Here is a 19,012-nt window from a genome sequence, read left to right on the forward strand (position 1 = left end):
CTGTGCTAAAGCATCCCGATCCCTGCTTTTGCTAGCTCTGGATCCCCTTCCTCCACTCCATAGGCAAATACAGCTCTATTTTGGAAAACAAAGTAGTTGATCACAAACTTTGTTTTTTGCTCTCTTTTTTGAGTTGGAAAGGTTTGAAACAGGGTTTAATACAAACTGACAGAATTAATCTTAACAAATAATAAACATCGGGACGCCTGGGTGGCTCAGCGGTTGAACATCTGCCTTTGGCTCAGGGTGTGATCCCAGAGTCCTGGGATCAAGTCCTGTATCAGGCTCCCCGTGAGGAGCCTGCTTCTCCCTCTGCCTGTGTCTCTGCCTCTCTCTGTCTCTGTCTCTCATGAATAAATAAATTTTAAAAAATCTTTAAAAAAATATATACATAAAAAAACAAATAATAAACATCTTTCAATAGATGAAAAGAAAAAACCCATCAGACATACCAAAGACTTTGATCAAACAAAGGAAGAGGCTCACAAATCTGAACAAATGTGCCATTTTGAGACACAAGAAACAGAGTAAACATTAAAATATCCTTAGATCTTAGGGGTGTCTGGGTGGCTTAATAGGTGAAGCATCTGCCTTTGCCTCAGGTCATGGTCCCAGGGTCTTGGGATCAAGACTTACATTGGGCTCCCTGTTCGACAGCGAGCATGCTCGCTCTCTCTCTCTCTCAAGTAAATAAAATCTATTAAAAAAATCTTTAGGTCATAGGCATGAGATTAAATACTTCTGAAAACTGCAAAAATCTTGAATTAAGTGAAATTATTTCTTTTTTAAAATTATTATTATTTTAAAGATTTTATTTATTTATTCATGAGAGACACAGAGAAAGAGAGAGGCAGAGACACAGGCAGAGGGAGAAGCCGGCTCCATGCAGGGACCCTGACGTGGGACTCGATCCCGGGTCTCCAGGATCACACCCTGGGCTGAAGGTGGCACTAAATCACTGAGCCACCAGGGCTGCCATGAAATTGTTTTCATTTTAAAAAATGCTTAACTTGGGATCCCTGGGTGGCGCAGTGGTTTGGCGCCTGCCTTTGGCCCAGGGCGCGATCCTGGAGACCCGGGATCGAATCCCACGTCAGGCTCCTGGTGCATGGAGCCTGCTTCTCCCTCTGCCTGTGTCTCTGCCTCTCTCTCTCTCTCTCTGTATGACTATCGTAAATAAATAAATAAAAAAATTTAAAAAAAAAATAAAATAAAATAAAAAATAAAAAATGCTTAACTTAAAAAAAATCCAATAGATGTAGTAAATAAACCAGGTGCTGTAGAAAGCAAAGCAGCTAGTAAGAAAGAGAAAGAAAGAAAGAAAGAAAGAAAGAAAGAAAGAAAGAAAGAAAGAAAGAAAGAAAGAAAGAGAGAAAGGGTACTTCTTAAAGATATAGTCAAGATGAACATTTTGGGATCCCTTTACCCTAAAGTTCTGGGTTTGTTCTAAAATTTCTGATAATCCTTTATCTTCTACGACTCTCTGTTTTCCTTAGCACCCTTTTTGCTAAGATGGTTTTTAGATAACTTTCTAAGGATGAATGGGGTACATGATTTATTTCACCTCTATATATTTGGGATTCTCTTTATTTTTCTTTTAACACTCAGCTGTAGCTTAGCTGGATACAGAGATTTATTTAACTTGAAAATAATATCTTATGCCAGCACTCCCCATCTCCTCCCCTGGGTTACTTCTTTCCTAGCACTTACATCATAATCATCTGTCTCTGACATACACTATTTATTCTTTTTCTTGCTTTACTAGCATGTAAGTTTTATTGGGGGGGGGGCAGAATTTTTTTGGCCTGTTTTTTCAATAATAATGCCTACTGGGCACCTGGCTAGGTCAGTGGTTGTGTCTGCCTTTGGCTCAGGGCGTGATCCTGGAGCCCCAGGATTGAGTCCCATATTGGGCTCCCCGCAGGGAGCTACTTCGCCCTCTGCCTGTGTCCCTGCCTCTCTGTGTCTCATGAATAAATAAAATATTTTTTTAAATGTCTAGAATAGTGCCCCTCTCCTAGTAGGCACCCAATATTTGTTGTATAAATGAATGAATGTTGTATAAATAAGTTCCTGAAACTTTCCATCTCCTTTTCTTTTTAGTCTAAATTCTGGGAGGGATAACCTGGTATTTAGTTCCAGTGCTTGTGTTGAATTTTTAAAATTTTTTGCAGTAATATTTTTAGTACCTAAGAACTCTAATTTGTTCTCTGATGTTTCCTTTTTCATAGCTTCCTATTCTTAGGGATGCAGTGTTTCTCAAATTCTGATATATCTTTTTAAAAAGCTGAAGGGCTTTCCTTAGGTCTTTTTCCCCTTGTAGTTGGTTATTCTGTCCATTTTAGCCTTTTCTTTCCAAGCTACTGTCTGGTGATCCTTGGTTATTCTGTTGATAGTATAAAAAAAAAAAAAGAATTCTAGATTCTCTTGTGTTTGTTTTATTGTCGAGTCTCTTCTTTTTTTTTTTTTTTTTTTTTTTTGTCGAGTCTCTTCTTTAACTGGGAAGGATGAGTAGGAACTCTGTGAATGTGGATGGCGTTTGTTACTTACTTAGCAGGTTTTGCTTTAGTTACAAGACCAGGTGCCGAGGGATCCCTGAGTGGCGCAGCGGTTTGGCGCCTGCCTTTGGCCCAGGGCGCGATCCTGGAGACCCGGGATCGAATCCCACATCGGGCTCCCAGTGCATGGAGCCTGCTTCTCCCTCTGCCTGTGTCTCTGCCTCTCCCTCTCTCTCTCTCTCTCTCTCTCTCTGTGACTATCATAAATAAATAAAAAAAATAATAAAAAAAAAAAAGACCAGGTGCCAGGGCAGCCCTGGTGGCTCAGTGGTTTAGTGCTGGCTTTAGCCCAGGGCCTGATCCTGGGGACCTGGGATCAGGTCCCACATCGGGCTCCCTGCATGGGGCCTGCTTCTCCCTCTGACTGTGTCTCTGCCTCTCTCTCTCTCACTGCATCTCTCATGAATAAATAAATAAAATCTTTAAAAAAAAAAAAAAGACCAGGTGCCAACTGTTAGGTTTCCAGAATGAGAAGGATTTACTCTGAAGTACTAATACTCACACTAGTGATTCTTATTCTCTTTTGGCCGTTTCCTTCAATATCTAAGAAATGAGTTTTCTGCCTGAGGTAAGTGCATGGTTGCAGTAGCTTTACTTAAAGATGTGTAGTGTACATGTATAGGGTGTGTGTGTGTGTGTGTGTGTGTATGTGTAGCAAGCAGGGGCAAATGGTATCAGGAGTCTCCTGTAGCCCCCTCTACTATACTTTTACCTCTTAATCTGTTTTTCATCTTTCAGAAATAGAAATTTCTGGAAAACTCTAATCTTCTGATAATACCCTTCCCCACCTATTCTTCTCTGTTGTAATAAGGAGTCAAATGCATGTGTTTAGTCACCATCTTGATCCATATTTTGGGGGATGAAACATTTATGACTGTCTTCAATTCATAAATCTCAACCTAAGATTTCATTTCCTTTTATCCCAAATATGAAGATATTCTCAAACTCTAATATCTCAGGCACTAATCACCATCTTTCAGCCAGCTTTTTATTTGAAAAGAACTCAGAAATCTCTTAGAATTATAATATTGGCATTTCTTCGGGATAAACCTGACTAAATGTTTCACCTTCTTTCATAGCAAGAACTTAAAATAATGCTCCTGTACTGTCCCAGCATACCTTCCTTACCATGAGAATGAAGAACATTTGATGCAGTTGGTCGTATTATATGCTAGCACTGAAGCAGTAACATTTTTCACTAATTATGGCCTAATTAGACCCACTGAGCTTCCCAAGATGAGAGAACCTACTTTATTACCTAATAAACACGCCTCACGCTTTCACAGAAGGGTCCTTATCTGGCACGCACTAGCTGAAGAAGGTCTTGTGAATTTCATTACTTTGGGAAGAACAGAGTCTATTTCAGACAAGTTAGCAGTCCTGCAGAGCAAAGAACTCAGGCATCCTTCAACATTCAACAAATATTTACTAAATGATTTTTATGAGTTAAGCCCGATTCTAGGTATTAGGGAATAAAAGGCAAAAAAAAAAAAATCCCTGTTCTTAGGAAAATATATTCCACTGAGGAGAGGACCCATAGAAAACAAAATACATGGTATGCTGAATGATCATTGGTATGGGAAAAATAAAGCAGAGAAGGAACATAATGAGTGCCAGGAAGGAGCGTGTGGAATGTTACGAGGAAGAGGTGACAAAGTGAGACATGTTGACGCGGGGTGGGGAGAGCACTTTGGGCAGGGAGCCCAGAGGCTCTCAGAAAGGGAGTGTGCCCAGGATACAAGCAGCACTAACAAGGAGGCCACTGAGACTGGACCTGGGTGAACAGAGCCAGAAGAATTAACGGGCTAAATCGTATACGACCCTCCGAGCCATGCCATGACTTCTACTAGGAGCAAGGTCAACGCCACTGGAGCGTCTGGAACAGAAAGTGATGTAATTCACACTTACACAGGGGTTGCTCTGGCTGCGCTGAGCTGAGAACAGACCAAATAGGAGCAAGGAGACTGGGCAAAGGCTACACTTTTCAACAACTGAACTCCCTGTCAATTTCCTTCCCATCCCGGCACTTCTCATGGCTTCATCTACTGGCAGTCCTTAACAGTGATTAGTTAGAAATGACATGTGGTATGATGTTATAGCCAGACTTCATTTTTTTTTTTTACCTTGATTAGGACAACAGTTTCGAGCATAGTCTGTAGGAACAATTTTCATGTATTATCATTTTATCTGCAAGTGAGAGAAGTAATGCTGGAATTCACTCACTTGTCACATCTTTAGAGGAGAGGTAATAAACAAGTCCGACTCACCGATGCTGGAAGCTAATGAAAGACTTGAAGCAAAGAGTGAAGAAGAGTCAGTAATTTCTGTTTATATGACATCTGATTCAGGAGCCTCTCAAACACATGAAATAGGAAACTTTCCATATGGTGTCCCTTTACCCTTAATCATTTCAGCTATGTATTCTGAGGTTCAGAAAGACAAGGGTGACTTGCCTAAGGTCATACAGCTAACAACTGGGTAATCAGAAATCAAACTCGGGTCTCTTGGCCTCAAGACCAGTGCTTTTGGGCAGCCTTGGTGGCCCAGCGGTTTAGTGCCACCTTCAGCCCGGGGCCTGATCCTGGAGACCTGGGATGGAGTCCCACACATCGGGCTCCCAGTATAGAGCCTGCTTCTCCCTCTGCCTGTGTCTCTGCCTCTCTCTTCTCTCTCTCTGCACCTCATGAATAAATAAAATAAAATCTTAAAAAAAAAAAAAAAAAAAGACCAGTGCTTTTTGTATTGTGCTACTTCTGCCCAGCTCTATGACTCACCACCACAGGACCAGATTTTTAAAGATTATGAAGTGTGAAGCCAGAGAAAGAAAGCACCTCCGATTCTTGCAGAATGGCACTGCACATGAGGAAACACGCTCCTTGGTTTGTAATTTCTCCCAAAGCTATTCTTAGGAAGTGGACAAACATTAATATCTAGATTGAAATTCATTAAAAAGTTACCTGTGGAAATCATGAGCTATTAATAGATAAAGTCTCACTGGAGAAATGATCATGTAGCATTTTTTTTTAATTTTTTTTTAAATTTATGATAGTCACAGAGAAAGAGAGAGAGTCAGAGACACAGGCAGAGGGAGAAGCAGGCTCCACGCACTGGGAGCCTGAGGTGGGATTTGATCCCGGGTCTCCAGGATCGCGCCCTGGACCAAAGGCAGGCGCCAAACCGCTGCGCCACCCAGGGATCCCGATCATGTAGCATTTTTAACCCTCTCTCCCCCTCTGTCTTGGAATCCTATTCTTGTTCTGGCTAGAGAATCTACCTTCCATATTTTAAATAGAGTGTGTGAAAGAGACGTGTGAAAAGTAACAGAGAATGGCTACAGAAGATGAAAATCTCGGAAGTCAAGTTTATACACAGAGCGGTGAAGTAAAGTCTTAAGATGAATTCAGCAAGCAATCGCTGATGACTTGTTCTATGTAAGGCACACAGAAACAAAGATGACATTTCAGGAATTGCCAGCCTAAACAAACACCCACGACCACTTAAAACCAAGGATTTTGTTCCAAGTCCTGATGTTTAAAGCTACTGCAATTATAATATCCATTTGTGGTAACTCCTACCTCTTATGCAAATTTTGATCATTAAGGAATCTTGCATCTTATCAGCTGTGCTGGCTACAAAAATAATGTGGTACTAGAAGAAATGTTTACAGACACTAAAATATTCAGAGTTAAGAGATTTAGAGTCTGAGTCTTAAGGGGAAAAGAGGACAACAACAAAAACAGTAGTTCTTCATCATTGCACTTCTAGCCATAAAAAGGGAAAAGGAAAAATAAGTCTTACAACTAGTCAGTTTTATCAATGTGATCACAGGCAAAAATATTGACAGCAAGGATTCCAGAATTTCCTAAAACAGTGAGTTACTCTTTCACGAACATTTTATTCATTTTCAAGTGGAAGAAGGTAATTTTTTCTTAATTCTTTTGCACATATCATGTCAGTGCCATGTGTTAAAATCCAATTAATTACAATGTAAATGGAATGGCTATCTGATTCAACTGAAGGATGCTTTAAAAAAGGATATACCACATGGTTGTAAAACCTCACAATCACTCTTTACACTTTCTGAAAAAGTATTTCCTACCTGAGGGGCATTTGTAGCCACTAGAAATGCATTTGTCCGCCCTGGGTGATCGTAATCATGCATGGCGGCTGCCACATAGAGAGCCATTAATTCCAGCGCAGGAATGTTTGAAGAAAGGCAACCATAGCTCTCATCTGGAATAGAGCAGCTCCTTGAAGAAATGTAAGCAGTTTGTCCATGGTTCACTCTACCATCAGAATCTGAGGAACAAGCAAAATAAACCAGCATAACACTTAACTTTGTCATAAAATGAGACTAAGAATGGGATTCCCCATATGTAATATGATTATTTATCTTGTTGACTAAGCTAAGAAATAAACTCTATTTAGAAAAAAGGATTTAAACAGTCTATTATTTCCAAAATGCATGCTATGAGAGAGGAATAATGTTAAACATGATGCTGAAGTCACTTACTTTATAAGACATTATGAGATTTTTATGATGCTCTCTTAGGCTAGTAATAATTTTTAAAAGATTTAATTTTTTTTTTGAGAGAGAGAGAGAGAGCACACGTGCAGGGGAAGGGACAGAGGGAGAGATTCTCAGACTCCATGCTGAGGATAGAGGCCCATCCAGGGCTCAATCCCACAACCTGAGGTCTTGACCCGAGCTAAAACCAAGAGTTGGACACTTAACTGTGCCACCCAGGCACCTCCAGACTAATAACAATTTTTAAAAACCTCTAGGTTTCTTAACATCTATTATTTAAGGGCTAGAGACAATGGCCAAGAAGTAACAGGAAAAGCAATCTAGAGAATAAAATTTCATGAAAACAGTATGGAGATTTAGGAATTTAATATATTAACAAACTAAGCTTCTCAACATAATTTTCAAATTTTTTTTAATTTTTTTAAATTTTTTTATTTATTTATGATAGTCAGAGAGAGAGAGAGAGAGAGAGGCAGGGACACAGGCAGAGGGAGAAGCAGGCTCCATGCACCGGGAGCCCGACGTGGGATTCGATCCCGGGTCTCCAGGATCGCGCCCTGGGCCAAAGGCAGGCGCCAAACCGCTGCGCCACCCAGGGATCCCATAATTTTCAAATTTTACCAGAAAGCTTTTATTTCATTTGTAGCCCTGACTACAACTTCTCTTCCCCTTCTCTTTATCCTTCCATGAAGACCCTTATAAGACAATGGCAAGACAAACTATGGAAAATGGAAAGACATATAAAACTAAAGAATGTCTCATTTAATATAATTTTTCTTTTTTCTTTTTTTTAACATGATTTTTCTTTTTATCCTCCAGCGAGAAACAATATTTTTACTATCAGCATTGTGTTTTCCATGACTTAATATCTTACTATTGATTTCTTCATTTTTTTGTATTTAGTGGCTTTATCTATTTAGATGGTCATTCTATTACTTTTGCTAAAATAATCTTAAAGTATAAGAAGGAAAAAAATAAACCATATTTAGAGTAGACAGCAAATAAAACCACAAAGATACCTGAGAGGTACAAAATTTCACCGATTGATTTCATCAGTGGAAACTAGGAATAATGTCCTGGCTTGTCAACATCCAAAGTGACCTTTATCATAACTTATTTCACTCAATATTTGCCATCATATGAACTTTTAACATAATGACTTTAATATACACTAGTGACAATTGTAAAGATAACTCACTATTTTTTTTTTAGTTTTTATTTATTTATGATAGTCACAGAGAGAGAGAGAGAGGCAGAGACATAGGCAGAGGGAGAAGCAAGCTCCATGCACCGGGAGCCCGACGTGGGATTCGATCCTGGGTCTCCAGGATCGCACCCTGGGCCGAAGGCAGCGCTAAACCACTGAGCCACTGGGGCTGCCCTGCTATTTATATTTTTTAAATTAAATTGAGTTTTAGAATCACACTAGAACTTTAAAAAATAATTATAAAAAATAAAAATAAGAAAGTTAAATGCATAAAGATATATCTAAATATTCAAATTTCTAGTAAGACTTTAGTTATCAGTATCAGCCAATAATTTGAATTTTTCCTATGTTATATACATTCTGGATTTCCCCTAGAATTATAAATACATATATAAAATATCAGAAATGGCAAAAGACATCCTTTTAACTCAGTAATTACTTATAAATTTGCATATTAGGGTCCTAATACATTCAGTTTTGTTTTGTTTTTTAAAGATTTTATTTACTTATTCATGAGAGACAGAGAGAGACGCAGACAAGAGAGGCAGAGACAGGAGAAGCAGGCTCCATGCAAGGAGCCCGAAATGGGACTTGATCCCAGGACTGGGATCACGCCCTGAGCAGAAGGCAAATGGTCAACTGCTGAGCTACCCAGGCATCCCAGTTTTTCTTTTGTTTAACATGAAATTAAAAATATATAAACTAAAATAGCTGGCAAGGACAATTCAGTGTAATTATCATAGGTCCCATTTGTTTACTCTCTTTAAAAAATGGTGAGTCTTTTAAACTGATTAATTTAAAAGGAGGCCTCCAGACTGGAGAAGAAGAGTACAGTATAATCCCTAACAGCTTCCCCCACTTTGTGTAACATAAGTGCTTGATTTAAGCTTTCATCTCCCAGGCATCCATTTCAAAGAGGCACCTCAAAGAAACACACTCCCAGGCACCTGTCTAGATAAATGGTCACACCAGTTCTTTTTTTAGAAATCCTGGTTGATTTCAATAACTGACCATTTGGGATGCTGGTTCTTTCTCTCCCCATACTTTAAATTCCTGCTCTTATGTTTTAAATTCACCAATAAAGAGTGAGCCAGTGAAACCCCCACTCTTGACTTTAATAAAAAGCAGAACCTCAGGTGTGTCTGCTTATATGTATGCTTGAGCTCACGTGCTCTCATGCCCTCTCTCTCTTTCTCCCTTTCTGTGACCTTTCTCCCCCCATGATCATAATCTGTGGTCCCAAATATGCTGTGTAATTTTCAATTCCTGTATGTAATAAACCTTTATTTTAAAAAAATTTCTTGATGGTTATGGCTAAAGGGCATCTTGCAATCATAATAACCACAGGGCTGGTCCAGCCACAACACTGGTTATTGATAGACTGAGATCAACACACAAAAAGAGGTAAAAAGATCTTCATTTATAGATGACATGCTCTTGCAGACAGAAGACATGCAGTTTTATGAAATCAATAAAAGTTATTAATCAACATATTCAAGAAGTTCACCAAACCCCAAGCAGCCTTACTACAAAGAAAATACGCTGAGTACATCATAGACAAATGCTAAAAACCAATAGCAAAGAGAAAAGGGATGTATTACTTTTCAGGAGAGGTAAGACTTAAAGCCAACTTGTCAGCAGAAACTATAGAAATCAGAAGTTCATGGAAAGCTATCTTCAAATATGCTAAAACATGAAAATATTCTTCTAAGAAAATAAATACATCTACAAACAAAGCTGAAGAAAATGATCTGATGGAAGTACAGAACTAAAGGAAGGAATGAAGAGGATGGTGAAAGAATACATATGGAACAGCAGAAAACATAATGGCAGGACTTTGTGGCATGTCCAAAGACTGCCAAGTAATGGCTAAGCCTATGACATTTGCCTTAATTCGCATGATTGTATTTCTCAGGTATTTGTAACTAAGTAGATTCTGTCCTGGTGTGTGTGTGTGTGTGTGTGTGTGTGTGTCTTACTGGAGTAGTTCTCTCTTTTAAAAACTAGAGTAAGAGAAACATGTTATGTAAATTCATTATATTTGTATAAATAATTATATTTATAATGAGGAACAGAATGAACTCTGGGAGCAAAACATAAATGTTATGAAAGATTTTTAATATCATGATTTAAATGTTTACACGAGGCTTTTAAGTAGGTTCACTTTCATTGTGAATGTTATATATTTTAAATTTATGCAATATACTTAAAACAAAAAAACAAGAACTGAAAGAAAAGAGCAAAGAAACGATTATCATACTATTCCAGGTAGCAAGCAGCAGGATGGGACAGAAAAGAAACATGGTAGATCCAACAGCACTGCATCTTAACCTAGCTCTTAAGGTGAGTCATAGGCTTCCTAATTTGCATGTCATTATTATGCATCAAAATTGATAGAGTCCTTTATATGTATCAAAGGTTACTTATGAAAAATTTAAAAGAACAGAGGTAATGAAACGAGATAGCTTGATTTATTATTTCTAGACAATTAAAAGGAAGATTTGTAGAAGGAAGTACCTGTTTCATTTCCTGATGCAGGATCGTTGTGGATCTGCTGTAAACCAGGAATTGGCCGTGTTGTCAGATACCAAACTGCGTGTAGGACATCTGTTGCGTGTATGCGATTGTGATCTGAAGTTATCAAAATGTTTTATAAAAATGTTAGGTTTTTAATGGGACATTTTTAAAAGTACAATAATTTTCTATTATCCTATATCCTCATAAATAAAATGTATAGCTTAGGATAACTTCCCACAGTTACATTCAATGCTCAATGTGGGGCTTGAACTCACAAGCCTGAGATCAAGAGTAGCATGTTATAGTGACTGGGTCAGCCAGGTACCCCTGTTTCATCTTTCTTTTTAAAGTCTCTTGATGTGTTAAAAAGTTGTCTTTTAAAAACTTTTACATACATTATGAAAACATAGTAGGGCAGTCAAAGAAAAGGCAAATAAGGGCTAACTGGAAAGGCATTGAAAAATTTACTGAAGGTTGCTATTTTGTAACTTTAAAAATACTATGTAAATAGTGTCGAATTATGGAGACCCATGCTTGCACACAGGCAACAGTCACAAATTCTGGATACTTGAACTCCCCCCATCAAAAAAAAAAAAAAAAAAAAAAAAACCACATACACCAAAAAAAGGATGAAACATCTCTCAGGCCCGCTATAAGATTAAATGTTAAAATGGTATATGAAAACATCCAAAACAGTGTCTGAGACATAGTATGTAATTAAGAAAACACTGGTTTACTGAAATTATCACTATGTGAAAAGGTAAGACCTACAAATGAAACCCAGCTTTGCCATTTCTAGTTTTATCATCTTGGGAAAGATTCTTCTGAGTTTTTACTTCTCACTGTGAAAGGTAGATAATATAAACTTTTCAGCAGAGATTAATCTTCATGGATCTAATGATTATAGTCATAGCTGATATTCAATAAGATTTCAACACTTCAATAAATATTTAATGAGTACCATGTAAGAATCAGCAGATGACACAATAAAAAGGATTCAGGCTATTGAAATGACATGGTGTCAGTCTGTAAGGAGCTTAATCATTCATACAGTTAACACCTTTTATTGACCATTTACTATGTGCCAGGAAATCTGATATGTGCTTTCCATGGCTTGTCACTACCTACAGAGAAAGGACTACTGTAATTTCCATCTACAAATCTGGAAACTAAAATTTAGAAAAGTTAGATCCAGAGGCTCTTTTCTTAATATCTTCTAACTGGACCTGGAGACTCTATTGCCTCTTTTTTTTCATTCCCCTTCTTTGAAGTCCATTTTAAAGTATCACTTTATTTATAAAATGCAGTCACTTTTTTAAAAGCATATCTTATAAGTGGAAATTATAGTACATATAACTCATATTAAGTAACATTATTAATGAGTTATGCCAATTTAAGGATAATTTGCTGTTTATAAAAGTGATTTCCCAAAATATGTCTTTATAAAGGGAAACTATAGAATGTATAAATGTATAAGGAAAACTGTACCTTTCCCTATTATGAAATTCAAATTATATTTTACCATAAAATCAAATAGCCGTTAGCAATTATTCCATAAATTAGGACACAGTTAAAAACAGAAATTCTGTGGATAAATTTTAAATATATTGACATCAAGAATTTTCTCACACTCTTAGTTACCAAACATTTAAAAGATAAGGTATCTAGATGAAGAATTATTAACAAAGAAAGCTGTATACCACATAATAATTATGGGAAAGAGCACATTATAAATACATACCTGTATTATGATTCACTTTGTGAAAAATGAATTTTAAAAAGTTTTAAGAATATATACCAAAATGTTAATAGTAATCCATTAACTCTAGGTAGCAGGATACAGATTACTTTAAATCCCTATTTAAAATTTTTCCAAACATGTAATTTAAAAAGTGTTTAGAAATGAAGGAAAAAAATAATAGTTTCAAAATCAGTATTATCTTATAATAAGATCTGCTGATACTTACAAGGAATGTCTCGGTAGCCATTTTCCAATGCACGAAAATAGTTAATGAACTGTAGAGTGGGGATTTTAAATATTTCCAATAAGCCAGTGTCTTGAAATAAGGTATACATAACCTAAATGTCAATTAAAATAAAATTCACAATAAAGTCAGAATTTCTATTTGTAGTTGAGCAGCATATGCTTTTGTGATCTGCATTTGGGAATGTTACCATGTCTTTAAGTTACTAATTTATTAAAAAACTTTCCTAGAAGAAATTCTTTTCAAAACATTAAAAAGGAAGATATCACCCTAAACCTTTGAAAACCAAAGAGAGATTTACCACATCATGTCCCAATTTTAAAAATTTTCCATTCTCTGGGCAGCCCAGGTGGCTCAGTGGTTGAGCTTCTGCCTTTGGCTCAGGTCGTGATCCTGGACACCCGGGATCACGTCCCACATCGGGCTCCCTGTATGGAGCCTGCTTCTCTCTCTACCCGTGTCTCTGCACCTCTCTCTCTCTCTCTATCTCTTTCAAGAATAAATAAATAAAATTTAAAAAAATAAATCTAAAATAAATAAAAATTTTCCATTCTTCCCTTTAGCTTAATTTTATTTACAATTTATTAAAGGGCATATGAATTCTATTTTACTCTAGTCCTAGGTGTTAACAGAAGTCAGAACAGTATATTTATTACATTTTTGTCTCTAAAAACTTCAGTGAGAGGAAACTATATGCCATCTACATAAATTATCCTTAGGTTTGTATATTTCATTAATAAAATACTTTGAAGATAATGAGAGTGATATTTTGGGATGGTTAATCTGATGCTGTTGTATGAACCCCTCAGGGAGAACACTGACTGGGTGGTAAAAAGGAACTATTTTCCCATGGTTCTAGCATGAAATGAAACATTTGGCCTTGGGTAAAGTGCAGGGAGGGCAGGTGAAAAAAAAACACAAAAACATAAGTTTCAGTGGTTAGAATTAGCTCACCTTTCATGTCCTTTTCAACCTCAGGGTTCAATATAAAGTAACTCTATTCTATAGTGAAATTAAATCCCACTAATATATAACAAATACTTTTCCTTCATTCAAATAAAATTATATAAAATATAGCAATATAATTATTTTTATATATGAGTTTTTGTATATATGTTTCTTCAGATTTTCTACTGAAAACTTCATTTGTGAAAAAAATTCAGTGAACAATGTTGAACTTGTGTCTAAACCAATATTACATATTTTTAGATTCTGTGTTTTATAAAGATTCAAGAAAATTTATAATTAAAAGGTAGAAATTTTAAACAAACCTGACTAAGGATCCTTCCTGATTTCTCTCCCATTTTTTCCACAACTTCAAATATTTGAAAATTCCAGTTGCTCATCTTTTCTATTAAGGAGTCATAATCTTCTATTAAAATCAGGTCCAGTGGTGCTTCCTGTTCAATCTGTACCCAGAGGGGGAAAAACACACAAACCTACTTAATCTTATCTTTAAAAAATATTGTTAAATCCACAGCTAAAAATTGTCAAAATTGAAAATGAAAAAATGGTCAATACTTTTTTCTTTTTTTAAAAATAATACTATTTTCTATAGAAGTTCTCCTCAAATATAATCTGTACTTCCTAGTTCTCCTCTTTGTAAAATGCTATCTTCAGAAAAATGTAAAAATGTCTTATCTTCCAGGTGTCAGAAGACTTACTGATTTTCACAGTGCTTTTTAAAAAGAAAATACTGTATTTCCAAAACACTATATACAAATGTAAAATCATCCCCTATTTTCATTTTAGAAGTTATAAGTATTAAAAGGGCAATAGAAAGAGACTCCTATCTTAACACTGGCATTTATTACTAGTTTAACTTCCCAAAAGGAATGGATACTTTTTTTCCCCTAAATAGCTTAAATTTTGAACTTAGGAACAAAAAAAACTGCTACCATAAGATGTTTTTTAATGCTTTATGCACATGTTCCTCACACGTTAACAGGAAAACATGTGATGAGGAAAACATCAGCATACAAAGTAATATATCTACTATAAAACTAAAAATCTGTTCATTTTACAATAAATACACTTTATTGTTCTAGGATGATGATGAATTCAGAAGTACACTTGACCCTTGAACAACACAAATGTGAACTATGCAGGTCCACTTACACATAGACTTTTCATAGTCCAGTTCTGTAAATAAAGTATGTACTCATAGGACTGTAAGTACAGTATATACAGTACTGCATTTTCTCTTCCTTATGATTTTTAATAACATTTTCTTTACTCTAGCTATTTCATTGTAAGAATACAGTATACAGTACATATAACACAAAATATGTGTTAACTGATGTGTTTATGTTATCAGTAAGACTTCTGATCAACTGAAGATTATCAGTAATAAAGTTCTGGGGGAGTTAAGTTATATGTGGATTTTTTACTGTGTTTCGGAGGGTCAGCACCCCTAATACCAGCACTGTTCAAGGGTCAACTATAATTATTATTTTAACCCAAGGTTCTCTTTAATAATAACTTTTCAGTAAAAAATTTAAAAATACTATTATATTAAAAATCTTGTTCTGGGTAAAAATAATGAAACTAGTACTAAACTAATATTATATTTCACCTTAACATAATCATATGGAAAGTTTATCTTTTACATTTGGTTGTGGTTCATTCTGTGCCTCTTCTGTTAGGTGATTATCACCTTCCAAAAATAATTTTCTGTAGTCTCCGTTTTCTGTTTCCACTTCCTGTTGTACTTCTGCACAGTTGAATGGTTGTTTTGGAGGAATAGTGTTGTCTTCATCACCTTTCAAAAAATATATACAGTGATATTAAGAAACTATATGCATAGTTTTTAAGGAAAATTACCTATAAAAAATATTCAAATAGAGGCATCTGGGTGGCTCAGTCAGGTAAGCACCTGGGATGGAGCACCACATTGGGCTCCCTGCTCAGCAGGGAGTCTGCTTCTCCTTCTCCCTCTGTTCCTCCCCCTGCTTGTGCTCTTTTTCTCAAATAAATAAGTTTAAAAAAATTTCATATAAAGTGAACCACCCTGGCATTCAATCTAATGACACTATTAAATTGTATCCTACTGGACTACATGGCCCAGGTATCTTGTGCTCAGGCAACACAGATATTTTACCTGATGTACCTATTCATGAACAAAATAAATGGGAATGGGGGGGTGGAATATTCTTTTTTTTTTTCTTTATTTATTTATGATAGTCACAGAGAGAGAGAGAGACACAGGCAGAGGGAGAAGAAGGCTCCATGCACCGGGAGCCCGACGTGGGATTCGATCCCGGGTCTCCAGGATCGCGCCCTGGGCCAAAGGCAGGCGCCAAACCACTGCGCCACCCAGGGATCCCTGGAATATTCTTTATAAAAGTGAGTATTCTTTTTTTAGTGACTAAAAAAAGTCAGTCCCTACCAATAGGAACTTTTTAGCAACTTGATTATGCAATGTCCAACATCTTAAATTGTCTGAGTTTTGGCTATAAAAACTCTAAAGTAATAATTATAAATGAATGAGATCAAGGCACATCTAAAAATTAAAACACAGTATCATTTATTGTGAATTATTTCTCTACCAATGTGATTAATAATATTCTTTTTTACACAGATCTCATGGAAAAGGGAAATAGCACTGGTAGCTAAACAGCATTCATTCACATTAAAAAAATCATATTCATTCTGTTGGCAGTATTTTTCTAAAAAGATTTTATTTATTTATTCGTGAGAGACACGGAGAGTGAGGCAGAGACACAGGCAGAGGGAGAAGCAGGCTCCATGCAGGGAGTCTGACGCGGGACTCCATCCCAGAACTCCAGGATCACACCCAGAGCATGAAGGCAGACGTTCAACTGCTGAGCCACTGAGGAGTCTCCTGTAGGCAATATTACAAACAGGAAACTTCCTTGAAACCCATCAACAGTAGAATAAATAAATGCAGTGTATTCATACAGCTGAACACTATGGAGCAAAGAGAAAGAATGACAACCACATGTAATAACATGAATGATTCTTAAAAATATAATATTGAATGTGATTCTCTTTATGGAAAGTTCAACAATATACCAAAACTGGTATGTATGAGTACTGATAGCCAAGACAAATGTCATCTTTAGAGAGTATGAAGAGGCCATGAGAAGAAATTCTGAGGGGCTGGTAATATTTTATTTATTAGTTTATTGAGCTAAGTGATTACACAGGTATGGTAAGTGTATGAATACTCAAGTTATAAGGTTATGATTCATTTAATTTTCAATATGTAGGGGTTTGTTCTAAGTAAAAGTCTTTTTAATTTTTTTTAATTAAAAAATTTTTTTAATTTATTTATAGAGAGAGAGAGAGAGAGAGGCAGAGACACAGGCAGAGGGAGAAGCAGGCTCCATGCACCGGGAGCCCGATGTGGGATTCGATCCTGGGTCTCCAGGATCCCGCCCTGGGCCAAAGGCAGGCGCCAAACCGCTGCGCCACCCAGGGATCCCCAAGTCTTTTCTTTTCTAAGATTTTATTTATTTTATTTGAGAAAGAGCATGCATGTATGCAACAAGCAGGAGGATGGGGAAAAGGAGTGGGAGAGAATCTCAGGCAGACTCCACACTGAGCACATGGGGCTCAATCTCATGACCCTAAGAAGGTGACCTGAACAGAAACCAAAGGTTAGATGGTAAACCATCTAAGCCTTAGGCTCCTCTATGTAAAAGAATTTTTAAGAGTATTTAGTGGAATTGAGTTTCAGAAGAACTAGGTTCAAATCCTGATTTTTGTACTTGATAATGGCAAGCAACTTCCCCTATAAAAATAAGGATAACATCTATCTTATTAGATGCTACATATAAATAAATGATCCACAAATTATAGTCAAATTTGAATCTAACACACTGAATATACTAAAAAAGCCATTAACTAATGATGATCAGGAAATAATATCCTTTGGAAAATATTATTTTATTCCCCTCCCCCCAAAAAAACATGTAAAAAGTGAAATTTAGAATATGCAACTACTCTCGGTAAGTCAAGGCAGTGTTAGTATAATAGTATTCTAAAATAGCCATCAATCTAAAAATTGACATTTAACATTTATTACATACTTTCTTTTCAATGATCCAAACTAATAACTATATCTTATATAGAATAGTTATAAAAACAGTTGAAATAAATGTAATAATTTCTTTTCCAAAGATTCCCACAACACTGCCTCCTATCCCCCTTGCACTCTTTTGAAATGTATTCCTCCATCAAGGCAAAGCATTTATTTCCTAATCCCCTGGAATCTGGACAGACAGTACGACTGCTCTGATTAACAGAATATGACCTAAGTACCTCTTTGTCTATTCTGGGTTGAGCCATTAACCTGACTGGCAGCTATCCCATCCTCCTCTCCTGGAATTCAGCAAACATGTTGGAAGAAGCCCAAAGATAGTCATATTTAGATGGGCTAGTCAATAGTCAACAGACACATGAGTAATACCATCTTGGAAATTCAGGCCAATCATTTCTTCAGATGATTGTCACTCTTATCAATATCTGACAGTAAACACATGAGAGTCCTCAAGTGACAATCTCCCAGCTGCTACCAGTCAATCCAAAGAACTATATGTGTGTATATAGTATAATAACATACTACAAATCCACCCATTATAAGTGTATAACTGAACAATTTTAAATTTACAGTTGTACAATCATTATGACAATCTAGTTTTACAACATTCTTATCACCCCAAAAAGTATTCTCTTGCTTATTTACATTTAATCCCTATTTTCATCCTAGATAATCACTGTTCTGATTATTGTCCCTATAAATTCACCATTTTTTCTAGCATTTCATGTAAAGAGAATCACAACAATGTGTAATCTTTTGAGCCTGGCTTCTTTCACTTAAAATAATGTTTTGAAATCTATCCATGTAGTGGCATGTATCAGAAGTTTGTTCCTTTCATTGCTAAATAAAATTACATTGTATGAATAATACCACATGATATACATCCATTCGCAAGTTAGTGGACACTGGGATCATTTCTAGTTTTGCAGCATCATCAATAATGTCATAACATTCACAATCTTGTCTTTGAGTGCTCATATACTTTCTCATGGATAAATTCTTAGCCATGGTATTACTGAGTGATATAGTAAATTTATGTATAACTTTTATTATTTTTAAAGATATTCTTTATTTGAGAGAGAGAGAGAGAGAACACCAGAGAGCACAAGTGGGCAGAACAGCAGAGGAAGCGGGAGAAGAATCAGGCTCCCC

At 36.3% G+C, this 19,012-nt stretch overlaps 1 protein-coding gene across 1 annotated transcript in view; it reads right to left on the bottom strand.

The window, feature by feature from the left end:
* PDE3B (phosphodiesterase 3B) overlaps positions 1-19,012 on the bottom strand; it is a 164,434-nt gene that overhangs the window by 11,015 nt on the left and 134,407 nt on the right. The window contains exons 8-12 of the mRNA XM_055317939.1: positions 15,405-15,556; positions 14,067-14,204; positions 12,778-12,889; positions 10,811-10,924; positions 6,658-6,857 (exon numbers count right to left, since the gene is read on the bottom strand). Coding sequence (XP_055173914.1) covers positions 6,658-6,857; positions 10,811-10,924; positions 12,778-12,889; positions 14,067-14,204; positions 15,405-15,556 — 716 coding nt within the window. The remainder of the gene's footprint in view (positions 1-6,657; positions 6,858-10,810; positions 10,925-12,777; positions 12,890-14,066; positions 14,205-15,404; positions 15,557-19,012) is intronic.

The sequence above is a fragment of the Nyctereutes procyonoides genome, unplaced genomic scaffold (assembly GCF_905146905.1).
Source record: "Nyctereutes procyonoides isolate TBG_1078 unplaced genomic scaffold, NYPRO_anot_genome, whole genome shotgun sequence".
Taxonomy (NCBI): domain Eukaryota; kingdom Metazoa; phylum Chordata; class Mammalia; order Carnivora; family Canidae; genus Nyctereutes; species Nyctereutes procyonoides.